Consider the following 14874-nt stretch of genomic DNA (forward strand, 5'->3'; position numbering starts at 1 on the left):
TGTGCCAGAAAGTTCTGAGCCTTCCCAAGCCAAGAGTCCAGGACGTGAAGCATGCCTGCCGCCTTCCCACTCCCAGAATCAGGCGGCGGGCAGGGCCCTGTCTCTCACCTCCTCTCACACTAGTTAAAAACTCGGTCCTACTATGTACCTCCTTACTTCTCTTAGAGACAGAAGAAGGCGTAGACTAATTGATCACAGCTATGTTCCGGTTCATTTCCAGCCTCATGGTAGGCCTTCCCTTGGCTCTGGTAAAAAGCTGCTGCCCACCGTGCTGTGAAAAGCGCGTGGGACGTGAGCCCTTTACTGTTCAGTTGGGCCCGTCATTACTAATTTTTGCAAATTTGTTCAGTCGTCTTTGAGCCCAAGTGCCCTGTGGTCCTGCTTCGGGAGGCCTCCAGTGGGTCTGTCCAGCCACCGTGTGAGGTTTCCGATGACCCCGGGCAGACAGTGGCTCCGTTCCCCAGCGTGGGAGAAACACCAGGGCATGGACCCGCAACAGCAAAGTGCACTTACTCCTCATGAAGGTGTCAACTCAGGGCTGTCCCCACTTTACGGGAGGGCGTGCCTTTAATTCTGACATGTTATGGCAGCAGCTTAAAATGTCTCTACTCTGTAATTTCGTGCTGTGAATGTGCACATGATACAGTAGAACTCCACACGTCTCTTAACGAAGAAAAACACGAGACTCTTATTAAACAGAGGGTGGCCCTCGCTCCTTGCCGTGCGGTGCTGTTAGTGTGGGGCCCGGTGTTGCTTCTGTGCACCTGCTCTCCCCCGAGCCGCGGGGCCGTGCAGTGGGTGGTGGCCACACGCAGCCCGCATGGGAAGGAGAGTCAGGGGACAGACGTGTCGGTCACCGGTGACATTGACCCCACCCAGCTGCCACCGCTGCCCTTACCTCTGGGACAGCCTGATGCTCAGATCACTCAGCCCAGCCCCTGACAGGGGACACTTTGGTGTTGAGAAATCAGGGGCACAGTTTTATTCTTCTCCAAACGAGAACAGTGCAGAGTTCTGTTTCACGTCATTGGGGAGGATGGGAAATGAGGAGGCCAGAGGCCCCCGGCAGCTCAGTTGCAGACAGATCGCACAGAACCCACAGGCCCCGTGGTTGATTGGCTCTTCCCAGGTCCCAAACAGGGTGCTCGGTGTCTGTGATCAGGGAGATGGCGGTGCCTCAGCCCGCCCGTGGTCTCCGTCTCCCTGCACACGGCAGTCTGTGCAGATCCGGCCGGGCGTTTCTCCCCAGCTCACCCCAGGGCTCTCCATGCGGTCCCCACATGACCGTGTAGGACCAGTTCAAGGATGTGGACACGTCCATCCCTTCCAGCTTGCCCACACTTGAAGGTCGCGCCACAGACCATGGACTTTCCGCCCCTTAGCCATAGCTTAAACACCCAGATGTCTTTATCTTCTTACCTTCTTACAATGTCTTACGCTGCCCCGGCAGAGGGAGGGAGGTTCTGGGAAACACTCTCCCATTGGCTTTGCCCATTTGCGAAATGAGTGAGTGAATGTGTGTCGGCGGAGTGAGAAGGGGCTGTGATCACATAGAGGTCTAGAGGCCGTTGAGAGATTCTGACCATCATTCTTGTCTGGTTTCATCGGCCCTGAGCTCTCTGTGCAGCTTTTCTTCCACTGCTCAGGGCCTGGGGGGCTGCCTGCCAGGGCTGGAAATGGCCCTAACATGCCCCAGGTCTAGATGCTTCCAGGCGCGTAGGGGCAGCAGGCTTATAAACAGACAAGGACAAGCAGACTTGGACAAGCAGCAGTCACTCTGGCCGTTCATTACAGGGGCCCAGGATCAAGCGCGTTCATCCACCGGGCATGTGGGTGGTGGTCAAGGAGTGGTTTGTTGAAGTCTGTGTCTGGGAACTGGCGTGTCCTGGTGGCATGTGTGAGGCTCTGTGGCGTCCCCCAGGAGGGACAGTTGGGCTGCCCGGGAAAGAGTCTGGGGCGCTTCCAGCTCTGCATTCTCTCCCAGGGCCTGTCCCACGGCTTCCGTGCTCTGTTGGCAGAAGCCCTGCGAGGTTTGGGAACAGACCCGGCGAGGGGCCATTTTCACCGTCTCCACCAGACGGGAGTGCGAATTTGAGGACAGCCGAGCTGAGTAGAGTTGGCCTTACAGGCCCGTCCTTCTTCCCATGCGAGGTCTGCGCAGAGGAGTGGGGGATCTTCGGGAGCCGGGGACAGCCGGCCGAGGCACTTCCGGAAACCTCTGGCATTAATTTCCATCTAAAAAAAAGCATCTTATATGCTAAAATAAGCCTCTGTTCTGTTCTTCATTGAACACGATGGTGAAGCCGCGTGCACGTGGTTTCATAATGTCATCCTGTTTCCTGCTTACGCTGTATTTTTCTGAGGCTCGTGGTACTCACGAGACTGTGTCCCTAGGCCTGTGCCCTCTGTCACAGTGTGGCATAACGTAGGTGGATTTGACTCTGAAGGTGCATTCGGCTCCCAGGTCCCAGGTCGGGGCTACCGTTGTGGGCCCGTGACCTTGAGCAGATCACTGTCCCTCAGCACTCCCAGTCTGCCCTTTCCTACAGCCGGCCGAGAGGTGGCGCGTGAGGAGCCAGTGGAGTGACGTGTAAAAGCACGACCGAGAAGTAAAAACAGGGACAGCATCAAAAATTCATTGATAGGGGCGCCTGGGTGGCTCAGTGGGTTAAAGCCTCTGCCTTTGGCTCAGGTCATGAACCCAGGGTCCTGGGATTGAGCCCCACATCAGGCCCTCTGCTCAGCGGGGAGCCTGTTTCCTCCTCTCTCTCTCTGCCTGCCTCTCTGCCTACTTGTGATCTCTGTCTGTCAAATAAATAAATAAATAAAATATTTAAAAAAAATTCATTGATAGTTTTGTTAGTTTCTGTCCCACTTTGGGCGTGTGTTCAAGACCATTTGGTTTACTTTGAGTTTGAGGAGGTCCAGTTTGAGTCCTGGGTGAGATGTGTCCTGGACGGGCCACGGCCGTGCTCACGTAATTCAGACAGTTGTAAGTTGCCTTGTTTTGGTACTTTAAGGTTAATGCTGCATTTTTACTGCTGCTCTTCTTACTAGGGATTATGAGCATGTCAGGTGACTTTTGAAACTAAGGGTACACGACATTATATTCCTACCATTACTCCTCCCCAGGCTAACATTTATTCCCATTTTGGGTTGTGTTTGGTTTGAGTATTTCTAAGACTGTTAAATAAGCCATTATTTGAAGAAAATAAGCTTCCTATGTGTAAGTCATGATGAGTGAGGTCGGAGGTGCTCGTGTGCGGTTGGAGGACCGGGTGTCTCCGTGGCTTACGGCGCCCTGCGCTCACCGCTCCACCACGGACAGAAATTCTTGTTTGCGGGGTGTGGTTTGTGCTCTCCTTCTGCCGCTGGTCTTTACTGTTACCTTCTCTTGCTGCTTCTGCCATGTGAAGACGGCCTCGGTGGATAGGAGGAAGGGATTGCACTTAAACTTAGTCACCCAGTCAAACGGTATCTACATAAATGAGCCCCATTTGTTATAGGAAGCAAGCCAGTGAAGAGGCAGAGGTGTCCAGTGGGGTGATCTTAGAGCTTTGGGGAGGGCCTTTGTCCCTGCCTCCCATAGGGAATGCAGCTGGCCAGTGTCTAACGACTCCGTCCTTGCTGGGCCCGGTGCGTGGCTGCAGAGGGCTAACGAGGACAACACGGGGACGCACAGCTCATTCTGGGTGGTGCATGCGTGCACGGGGAGATGCGTGCCTTTGTGTGTTGTCCTCAGCGGCACACTGCTCTGCGTAGTACTACATCTGTCTCTCTAGCATCTTCTCAGCCATTTCGATGGTGAAATGTCAGACCTTGGCAAGGAACCCAGAGCTGCTGCTTTCAGCAGAGCGCTCTCCCCTGGCGCTCACATGGAGTCGCAGCAGAACACAAGGCGGCCCGGGCGGGCCTGGGGCGAGGGGGCTCTCCCGGGGAGGGGCCAGCGGCCTGGGGAAGAGGAAGCCCTGAGGCAGTGCCCCTGCTCCGCCCCTTCGTCCCCACCGGCCTGGGTGTGTGAGTTTCGGGGTAGCTGGGATTTTCCGAGCACATTGGTTTTATTAACCAGAAAGAGGAGGGAGTCCTCAGGTCAGGCCGGTCTGTCTGCTAGCCCCGCATGCCCCTGGCCCCCGGGATGAACCCGCCGTGACAGCTGCCTTCCCCTGGTGTCCGGAATGTGGGCTCTAACGTGGCTCTGTTTCCCGGCAGGACATCGACGGGCAGGCGCTGCTCTTGCTGACGCTGCCCACGGTGCAGGAGTGCATGGAGCTGAAGCTGGGGCCCGCCATCAAGCTGTGCCATCAGATCGAGCGGGTTAAGGTGGCCTTCTACGCCCAGTACGCCAACTGACGCCGCCCTCTCGGGAGGGGAGCCGGCGCTGTGGTGGTGCAGCGTCTTGGGAAGGTTTGGGGACGAGCGCTTTGTTTTTTGGGCGACGGGAGTTGGTTCACGCACTAAGTAGCGCCAGAAAGCAACACGGAGGACCTCCTTCCCCTCCAGCCTGTGTGCCGGCACCACGTTTTTCAAGCACACCCGCCACCGCGGCGGGGGCCCCTGGGGTGTTGAGCACTGCGGGAAAAGGAAGAGCTGCTCCGGGCGTCCGCGTCTTGGCTATCTCCCTCCGCAAGCCAGGCAGCTCCTGCGAAGGGCCCTCTTCAACCACGGCCCACTTGGCTTTGAAAACGAAGGCACAGGTGATGTCTTTCTTGCACGTGCCCAGAGAGGACACGAGCCGGTGGCTTTGCCCTGCTCGCTCGTGACAATGCCCGTGTGGCTGTGGCTGCACGGATGCCAGCTTGATCTTGGTGGCAGCTTCATTCTCAGACACACTGGTTTCGGGACGTGGTCGTAAAAGGATGGGCTAAACCCGCGCCACCTGTCCCAGCTGCCTCTTAGGAGGCTTGAAGACAGGCGGTATGTCGTTGCAGTGAGACTGTTCTTGCCAAGCGACAGATGTCTAGAGCCTGTGGAGAGGTCCGTCTGCAGTCTTTTCTAGAACCTCACTTATTTCTGACTTTCTCATTTCATTGTGACCAGATCAGGGAGTGGGTCTTCAGTCTGCTGGGAAATGCTGAGCTGTGTATTGAAGGAGAAGCTTCATTTCAGAGAGGAGTGGGAAGAGGCTTCAGGAAACTCAGTAAACCAGCTGTGTCCCCTTAGAGGGGTCCTGCAGTGAGTGTCTCAGTGAGACTGGCTCGGCTCCCAGCCCTGGGCCGTCCACCAGGAGGAGGCACGTGTTCCCGACGGGAGCCTGGGCAGCATCCTGGCTCAGCGACCTGCCTCAGCCCTTCTCTTCTGCTGGTACTGCTGACGGCCACCTGTGACCTCGGGTGACCGTGTCTCTCTGGACTCCCTTGTCTGCCTCTGCTCCTGCTAAGGGAAGAGTCTGATCCACCCCCACGAGACACAGCAGGTGGAAGAGAATCACGTCAGTGGCGTGATTGCTGTTCCCAGCAGCCCACGGTGGCCTGGAGGGTGCCCGTGACACTTCTCGGGGACTTCATCGAATCAGTGAAGTCACTTGTGGAGAGATCTGTGACTCTAAGAACTGGCTGAGCTGTTTGTTTATTTTTATTGTTATTATTATTTTTGTACGAAGCCCTTGATCTCTGTCTGCTTGCGAGGGACCCAGTGTGCTCACTCCCTCCCAAGTGGACGGCCCTCCGTCGGGAGGACGCGCGCTGGGACCCCAGAGCTTCAGAGTCAGGGTGTGGACCCGAAAGGGGAGCACGGCCTTCTGCTCTTGCTCTGGAGTGACCTTGCTCTTCTGTCCTTGATTAGGGTCTCCTGCCTGGCGGGACGTGCTGGGTGGGCTGACGAGCTGTCCTGTCTCCGCGTGCGTTGTGAGGCGTAGTCATCCGTCAGATGTGGCAGAGTCTGACGACTGACGCTAACCTGTACCCATAGTCTGTCCCTGTTACAGCTGCAGACGGGAACCCTGTCGTGCAGGTGACTTTCTCCTCTCCACCCCAGCGGATTGCCACCACCAGGTTTTAAACGTCTGGCAAGTGGGTGTGCCTGGAGACGTGTGCTGGGAGGACCGGCGTCCTGCCCTGTGGCGGTGGCAGCGTGGCGAGGGCAGAAGTGTCCGCGGGGACTCGCAGTTGGCTTGCAGCCAGGCTTCTGTCTCCCGCCGCCTCCTCCTGGGTTCCCACTCCTGCCTTCTCAGCCGTATACTTCCGGCCTTCCGCGCCCCGCCCTGTGGAGTGCATCAGAAAGAGGACCCATTTCCAGATCGTCGGCATTTTCCCTGCACTGACTCACTCACAAGCCTTCACGGTGGCCTTTTCGAGCTGAGCTATTCCTGTGGCATCTGAAACGGGAGTGAGGGGGTGTGGGGGCTGCAAGGTAACGTGCTTCCAGAAGGAGTGTCCCTCCTCGTGTCCTTTCAGGGAACGGCGTGGGAGAGAGGTGCTGCGTGGGAGGTGGGAGGTCTTGCAGGCGTCTCTGGAGCCCCCCCACCCCCTGGAGAGCTGGTAAGCCTCCCCCTGGCAGCCTGGGCAAGGTGCAGCCACTGTTGCTGGGACGCGTCCTGCTCCCTGAGGGGCTGTGTGCCCCACACGTCCTTGTCCTCGGTGTCTCTCTGAGCGGCGACCCGTCACTTCCCCCACGTCCACTTGGTGGTGCGTGGTCAGGAAGACGAGGCCGGGGCCACAGGCAGAAGGCCCGGCTCCAGGGCGACCATCACGGAGGTCACATATGTGTCCCCTCCTGGCCCCCCCTCCTGGCCAATAAGCCTTTCAGGGCCAAGAAGATGCTTCTGGTGTGAGTGTTGCTGACGTCCTCCTGAACTTGGATTCTCGGGGGGTTTCCGCTGCTGGGTGCGCTTCACCTCGTAGCAAGGGGCCCCAGAATGGTAATGAGGTATTCGTCCTCTGTAGGAGTCACCTGACACCAGCTTCTGGCCTCTCAATAGGGCCAATTTCCAAGGTACATTTTGCCGTCTTGCTGTTTTGTCTCTTAAGGCAGGAAACGATGATTTCTCTCCCACCCAGCACCACCACGGCCCCGAGACAGACCCCTCTCTCGGTTGAAACACCATCAAGGGGCGTCTCTCCCCGCTCTTCTCTGTCCCCAGGCACTCCAGCCTCTGCTCTGTGTCTATGATAATACTTTGGGACCAAAGTCCTGTCCTCTGTGTGGTTGGGTCCCGTATACACCGAGCTGCCCGTTACCTCCTGGAGCTGGCCAGGAAGCGTGTCCTTCTCTCCTGGCCCAGCAGACACTTCGCATTCTGTACAGCGTGGATGACTCGAGAAGCAGAAATGCAGCCTTGGTGAGAGTCCTCGCGCAATCCCATCCAGAAACTATGGGAGCTGGTTCAGCCCCCGCCTTGCTGACTGCGTCTGTGCTGTGTTGGGAAAATATTCTGCCCACAACAACATACACCCAAAAAACCCGAGAAAACAAAACCTAAAAAGAGTAGGGTATGGCTGGCATTGCGAACGAACTTCTTTGCTTTTCCAAAAATAAGAAAAAAAAAGCAAAAAAGGGAAATGGAAACCTGTTTCCTTCAAGTTGCATTGACCAGAGAACTATCCCATCGCTTTTAAAATTAGGCTCCTTGATGGAAGTGGGGCTCACACCCCGTGTTTGGGCTTACCCTGGTTAGGTCGCGCAACCTGTTCTGTCCGTACTGGAAGGGTATTTCCTGTGTTTGCTTCGATTGGCTCCTCAGTACACTGGAGTGACTCAGACCTGTGACCCTCCCCCAACCCCGACCCTTGCTGTAATCTCGGAAGGTCGGTTTGGGTCAGTCTTTGAAGCTTGGTCTCAGTGTCCTGACGTCCAGAATGCCGAGTGTAGTATCAGGCAAGTTCTGAGATTTGCCTTTTATCTCAGACCAAACACCTCTCTAAGAGCCGTTCTCCCTTCGTCTTGCAGGCACTAGGGCTTTTCATGACTTCTTCCGTAGAGCACCCATTTATGTTTGTATATAGAACTGTAAAAACAGTAGCGTTGAAATCTTCTTTGTGGTTTGAGCGCCCTGGTTGCTTTTTGGTTAAGGTGGTGAATCTAGGATCCAAGTACCCTGTTCTGTCTTTAGAAAGCCGTGATCACGTGTGCAATTATTTTTGAAGGGAAAGATAGTAAATTAAGGTGTCTGTAGCGTGTAAGGAAGCAGTCGCTGAAGAGACATGCGCACTGCTGTGTGTGTTGGTGCAATGACCAACAGCAAGGAGAAGCTCTACCCACAGCTCCGACAATGGCATGATGTAATGATTCTCCTGCCGTTTCCTATTCTTTTCTGTTCAAGAGCTTTCTGGAAATTGCTTTCATCCCTTTAAGTCGGTTGAGTAGTTCAGTTGGTTCTCCTAGCTTTTATCACTAGAGTTGGTTTACAAGTACCCCAAAACATGGATGTGATGAAAGAATTGTGCTCATTTTGACCCCCTGAATTTACCTAAAAATTGTAATCGCTGCTTTGGGTTTTGGTTAAAAGCAGCTCTAGTTCAGGTGACAAGAGCTAACCCCAGCAGTTTCCTCGGCGGTGTCTGTCCAGCTTCCTTGTTGGATTTAAATGCTGGGGATTCTGTACCAGAGAGCATGTCGGTCTTCTTAGGCAACCAAGCCAGAGCGGGGTCCGCGTGGGCCTGATGGATACCCCGAAGAAAAGGTAACGTCTGGGAGCAGTGTGGGCTGAAAATCAGCTGACCATGGGAAATTGGAGATAATTGTTCTTTTAAATGATAGAAGAAAGAAACCATCTCATTTGTTGTTCACAGTGGGAGCTAGCATGATATCCAGAGGCATAAACTATCCCAAGTCGTGAATGTCAGAAGCCCCATTACGGTTTTGCATTCCAGTTTGAGTAGTTCGTATTGAAATCTGATTCATATATTGTGTACGTTTCGGTGCGTAAAAGGAAAAATTCGTGTTTTTACTTTTGGAATTTGCAGGACAAAGGGCATGTTGTTGGTTTGCTGGAAGATTGTATTCTGTATATATGTTCTCATGTAAATAAATGAAAATCTAAATCAGAGTTATATTTTAATTTTTATTCTAAATGAAAAGAACCCCTTTTTACTTGAAAAAATTGTAAGCCACATTGTTAATAAAGTAAAAATAAGTTCTGCGGTGCTGTGTGTGTCTCTCTGTGTAAGGGCACTGAATGTTATCTGCTGGGTTGTGTTGTGTGTTGTCTGTCTCTCCCCGCTACGCACTAAAGCGTGCGTTTGTAGGGTTTTAGTGACCGTGGCTCTGAAAGTCCCGTGCGATCTCTCAGAGTTACCTGGTAGCTTTGGAACTTTTTATTCAAGGCACTTGCATTAAATCTTTTTGTTGACATTCTGGCGTCTCCTACTCAGTCGCCTCTCGGCTTTCCCGGGCTGTGGCTGGGCTCTTCTGTGGCCGCCCGCTGCGTCAGGAGGAGGACGGCTCTACAAGCAGGACTCGGCCACGTTTCCGTGGATGCTTGTCCTTTGAATGACCCCAGTGGGTGTCGGGCATCGCAGAGGAGCAAGGGGTGCCTTCACCCCAGGCCCTGCCGTGCGGTCTCTGTCCCCGGTGGGACGCGTTCCTTCCCCCGCCCCCGTCGCTCCACACTTGGCATTACTGAGGGGCTGAGCCAAGGCCAAGGTGACGAGCACTGGGGGCAGGTGGTGGAGGAACGTGCCTTTCTTCCAGCCCCGCTCACCTGGTCTTCCAGCTTCTTTCTCAGCATCTTGCTCTTGCCCCTGCACACAAGCAGGCTCGCTATGTAGACGCTTCCGTCATGTTCTGTTTCGAATTATGAAAGTTTTTCCATCGGCAGCTCATCACCGCCAAAACCAAAGCCTACAACGGCAGACGGAAGCGGGAAGCGTATCATTCATTTTCTCAAGTACACTAGAGACGAAGAAGTCCCAGGTTGTAGGGCTGAGCAAGTAGGACTGTTGTATTTCTCTTTGTGCTTGAAGATCCTGGATGACGAAGAAATGTAGACTGAGTGTATAATAAGGTAAAGTGGGAGCTGAACACTTTCCCCGGCCTCTGAATTGGATGAATTAAAGTAAAAAAAGAAAAACCCCAAACAGATTAAAAAAAAAAAAAAAAAGCCTCCATCTCTTTCCATCTTGCCACCAAGAGCCGAGTTTTAACGCTTCCGCTGTCTAAGGAGGCTCTTCTCGACTTCAGTTCACAGAAGCTCCTTGCCCGTTGTTCTGGTGCCGCTCCGCTTTTCCATCACGGCCGCGGGGCAGCACCACGCTTCCTGGAGGTTCAGAGACCACGTAAAAATAATGCTGTTTACCCAGACATGACCTTGGGTGGCTCCCATGGGAAGACAGGACGATTCATCAGTGAGGTGAGAACACCACATCTGAGCAATCGCCAGGCCACGATGGTTTTCCAGGGAGTCACTGTCAGGAGGCTTTGTGACGTCCGCCTGGACGGGAGGAGGTCCTGTGCCGTGCTGAATCCCCGTGTGGCGGACTCAGGAAGAAGAAAGCTCTTCTCGCACTATTCCCGGTCCCATCGGTGCTGGATTAGCACGCCCGCCATGCCTGCCCCATCCAGCCTCCTCACAGGTCGTGTTCTAGTAGTCGCTGCCATCTTGTGCTTCAAGATTTGGGGGATGGAAGATGTGTGACAATTCGGCGTGCATTGTGGAGAGAGAGAGCAACCAGGCGGAGACGGAGGGTGCCCGCTTGGAGGAGTATCGTGCTTTCCAGACAGTCCTGGGTTGAAACACTTGTTCTACTATATGCCCCGGATGTGATACACAACCTCAGTGTCCTTTCCTGTCAAAGGTAGGTGGTGATACATCCATGCCCCCGTGATAGGACTAAAGATACTGCGTGGCGCGAAGCCAAGAGTCTAGCCCAGAGTGGGTGAACCCAACTGCTCGATTCACGGCAAATCAGCTCCCATGCCTGTGACCATATAGGCCGTGGCCGGAATATCTGGGCAACCACAACAATTGCGTCCATCGTGCCCATGTCAGGGGGAGCCTCAGGTACCCAGGCCCAACCCAGTCACAGCCTGAAGAGCCGGGACCCGCTCCTCCACCTCTGGATCCTTGGGACGCACACGCCATGTGGGAGCACGACCCACTTCCTGGAATGATGGCTGCCCAGAAGGGTAGTGGCAGCCCACGGGTTGGGGGGTGACGGTCCTAGAGCTCCAGCTTGGGTCAGGGCCAGAGTAGGGAGAGTGCTCGCAGGACAGTGGGAGTTCAGGTGCCCTGTCCAGAGAGACCCTCTTTGCTTTCGTAAGCAGAGGCCGACCCTGTAGAGTGTGCTTTCCTTGTTTCCTTCCTTCCCTGCTTTCTTTTCCACTTGCCCTTGTTCCTGTTGCCTTGTAATTGTATCCCACAGTCAAATACTAGCCTGTAAGCTTTGCCTCAAACTGTGTTACTTTGGAACCCTGAATTAGCCAGTTGGTGCCAGAAGCTTTCTAGAAAACAGATGCACCAGATGGGATTTGGGCATCTGATTGCCACCCAACTGAAAGCCATTGGGACCCTCTCGGTTTTTAGGAGCGGGGTGACCAAGCCCCACGGTGCGCTCAGCCTCTCTAGAGCTCCTGCCCGTGCTGATGAGGATGAAGGGCAGGTGGGCAAGGCTTCTACCTCGGGCAGGGGAGCAGGGGCAGGGGTATCAGTAGACACTCTACAGAGCGGCTGCGCTTAGGGGAAATGGCAGGCAGGCTTAGGAAAGCAAATGACCAGCGTGGGTGCATGGAAGGAAGCCTTCAGAGGACTGCCATCTTAACCCAGCCACAAGGAAGACCCGCCAAAAACTCAGGCCCAGGATCCGATGAGGACGGCAGAGATGCAGAGGACAGGAGGTGTGAGGCCTCGATGGGCTTCCTTCTGTGATGTCCAATGGTGACTTTTCCTGACAGTGACAGAATGAGCCTCCTGAAATGTGCGAGGGGGTCAGGGAGTACATAAGTCCAGAACCTCGAACCCTCCATTGCCCTGAGCCCTCCCAGCTGGCCAACCTTCCCCTCGCCAGGGGAGGGAGTGCAAAACTCCGGAACACAAAATGCCAGCATTCTCAAGATGTCTTGCGATTTCCCTGCCCATCGTTGCCTCCACGGTAGCCAGATGGGTCTTAGGACGGCCCACGCTGGGAATTACCAGCCCTGATCCTGGAAGGACAGTCCACACATGGCAGAAATTTCAGGATGTGGCCAGTTTGCCGGCAGGAGCCTGGGAGCTGGTGTGGGAGAAGGTGAGGACATTAGACCAGCGCTGGGTATGAGCCTGAGTGTGGGGCATTCGCCTGGGACTTGGGATTTAATCTTGTGAAGGACAACTTGGAGCCAGTCTGATATTCCCAGGTAGGGTTCCCAGAGGTTTTCCTATGCTGAGCACAAGGGAAATTCTAGAACATCCTCTTCATTGCATGAGGAAGAAGTCAGAAGCCTAGAAACAGGTTGGGTAGAGATGGGGCTCAGCCGATGCTTCTGCTTATTCAGAACAGGGTTTACAGGGACATCGGAACTGCACTTTCCATCCTGGGGCACTTTATTCCATGCATGTGAGGGCTGGCTCTCACTGGAGAGGGCAGAGGAGTGGCCCAGCAGATGGACTGTTGGGTGGTGGGTCCAGGAACACATCTCCCCAGACGTGCTCTGTGCTTGGCTTCCCCTCTCCTGGGCCGGCACCTCCTTCCTGGACAGTCCAGCAGCTGCACCTGGTGCTCCGTCCCCAACCGCCTGCCATCTTGCCCACTCCTCTGGCCCTGGAGGACTGGAACCACATGCTCTCCCAAACCACCATGTGGGCAGCCACATGCCCTTGGGCCCCCAGATCCTGGGGCGACATACCTGTCGAAGTTTCTACTCCTTCAGTCTCTGTACCCAGGTGAGGCACTGGGCATTGTTGATGTGGCTTCCCCTGGTGGCAGAACCAGAACCTGGAACCTGGGCCTGGAAAATGCTGGCAGTTCATGTCCTGTGGGCAGACTTCGATCAGTGAAAGACAGCAGGTAAATTCCTCTGCTGTCCAACCCCAGATTGCCTGTCTCCCTGTGGTGGTCCATATGTCTGTCCACAGACATCCCACATGTCCCAATGACCACATGTGTTTCCTCTAATGCACTGTTCCTTGGCTTTCTTGCATTACCCCTTCCACGCCCTCCTTCCCCCAGCTGGGATCCCACCAGTAAAGCTGCAGCTTCTAGGCTCATCTCCAGGGTCTGCTTCCCGGGGACCAAGCCTGAGACAGGAGGCAGCTGTCATTATCCTCACAGATGCCCTGTACAAATAGTGATGGTCAAATGTCCTGGTGCGATCCAGGTGTCCTCTGGAGCCCGAGAAACTTACGAGCCTCCTGTAAATGAGTCTTGCTCGCCATGACGTGAAGCCTTTCTGAATTACTTGAAGACATGGGTTGGAAGTTCATGTTCAAAGTGTTCTTTCTGGGGGCGCCTGGGTGGCTCAGTGGGTTAAAGCCTCTGCCTTCGGCTCAGGTCATGATCTCAGGGTCCTGGGATCGAGTCCCGCATCGGGATCTCTGCTCAGCAGGGAGTCTGCTTCCTCCTCTCCCTCTCTCTCTCTGCCTAGTTGTGATCTCTGTCTGTCAAATAAATAAATAAAATCTTTTAAAAAAAAAAGTGTTCTTTCTGGTTATTAAAGTAATGGATGTGCATTATGGAAAATGTGGCAAGTAAAGGGCCGGTGTTCCATCTCCCGTTCTCGCATCCTGTCCAATTACCAGTCTTTCATACTTCTGTGTTTGTTTATAACATGATGTTGAAATCAAGTTTATACCATTTAAAAACTGTTCACCAATTTGTTTTGTAATCATGTTCTCTGGGGTGGAGGTAACATTTTTAGCTATCTGTATTTTTTAATGTTTCAATAAATTTTTAAGGAATTCAGCGTAACAAGGGTTTGTGTCCCACCCACCCAGTTTGAAGAAGTATTACTGGTTTGCCGTATTTGCCTCAGATTTATGTGTCCTATAGAATCTTGCAGGTAGAGTCGAAACCCCTTTTATCTCCATCCCATGTCTGTTTCCCTCCCTCCTATCCCAGAGGTAACCACAGTTCCGCTTCGGCATTCTCCAGTGGTGCGCGGGATTTCTATACTAACACTTCATTTGTACATAAGCATGATAACGCACGCCTCTGTTTTGTGGGTTTCGATATTTTCGGGTTATGCTCCTTGTGTCATAATGCGGTTTACTCTTTTTGCTCAATATTACACCTGTGAGATTTACGCGTTAGTGTTTTTCTAATTCGTTTATTTTCACTGCTGCATAAATTCCACTGAACGCATGATTTCCTTCTCCGTTCGATTCTTCGACCTTTGCATTGTTTTTCTGTCGAAGAATGCTGCCACGGACGTTTTTGTACAGTTCTGATCGTGCACACGTGCGGCAGTCCCCAGGCGCTGGCTCTGCAGGTGGAATGCTGGTCGTGGGCCACGCCTCCTTCCATCTTGCTGGATATTGTCGTGGTGTCCCACGAGGGGCGTCCGAGTGGCACCCCGGCCGGGAGTGCGGGGGCTGTGTGTCACCGCTGCATGCCCCTGCCCGCCCCGGCAGAGTTCTCCATTATTGCTGATCTGCTAAGTGGAGAAGTGGTAACTCTAGATCGTTTCAGTGTATATTTCTGTAATTACTGGCAAAGTTAGTGTCTTTGCGTATGCTCGCTGGCCATTTGTGTTTTTTCCCTCTTGTGAATCGCCCACTCACAGTCTGTGCACATTCTCTTCCTCCCTCCCTGCCCCACTTCTTCCTCTCTGATTGATGAGCCTTTTCTGAAATAACTTCTTGACCTTAATCCCCGGCATTGTGAACCCACTTCTCCTCTCGGTTTTGGCCCGGTCAGCTGTACTCTGCCTTGGTAGTTACTCGTTTCAGTGTACTTCAGCACACCACTCTTTTCCTTTACGATTCTTGCTTTTATCCCCTTGTTTGAGAAATGTTTTTCTACTCCC

At 53.8% G+C, this 14874-nt stretch overlaps 1 protein-coding gene across 10 annotated transcripts in view; it reads left to right on the forward strand.

The window, feature by feature from the left end:
• The window catches only part of SFMBT2 (Scm like with four mbt domains 2), a 233291-nt gene extending 224226 nt beyond the window's left edge, over positions 1-9065 (forward strand). For all 10 annotated transcript variants that reach the window (XM_046012380.1, XM_046012377.1, XM_046012379.1 and 7 more), the window contains one exon: positions 4210-9065. In XM_046012380.1, the coding sequence (XP_045868336.1) occupies positions 4210-4350 (141 nt within the window). In that variant the 3' untranslated portion in view covers positions 4351-9065. The remainder of the gene's footprint in view (positions 1-4209) is intronic.
• Positions 9066-14874: the final 5809 nt, after the last annotated feature.

The sequence above is a fragment of the Meles meles genome, chromosome 7 (genome assembly GCF_922984935.1).
Source record: "Meles meles chromosome 7, mMelMel3.1 paternal haplotype, whole genome shotgun sequence".
Taxonomy (NCBI): domain Eukaryota; kingdom Metazoa; phylum Chordata; class Mammalia; order Carnivora; family Mustelidae; genus Meles; species Meles meles.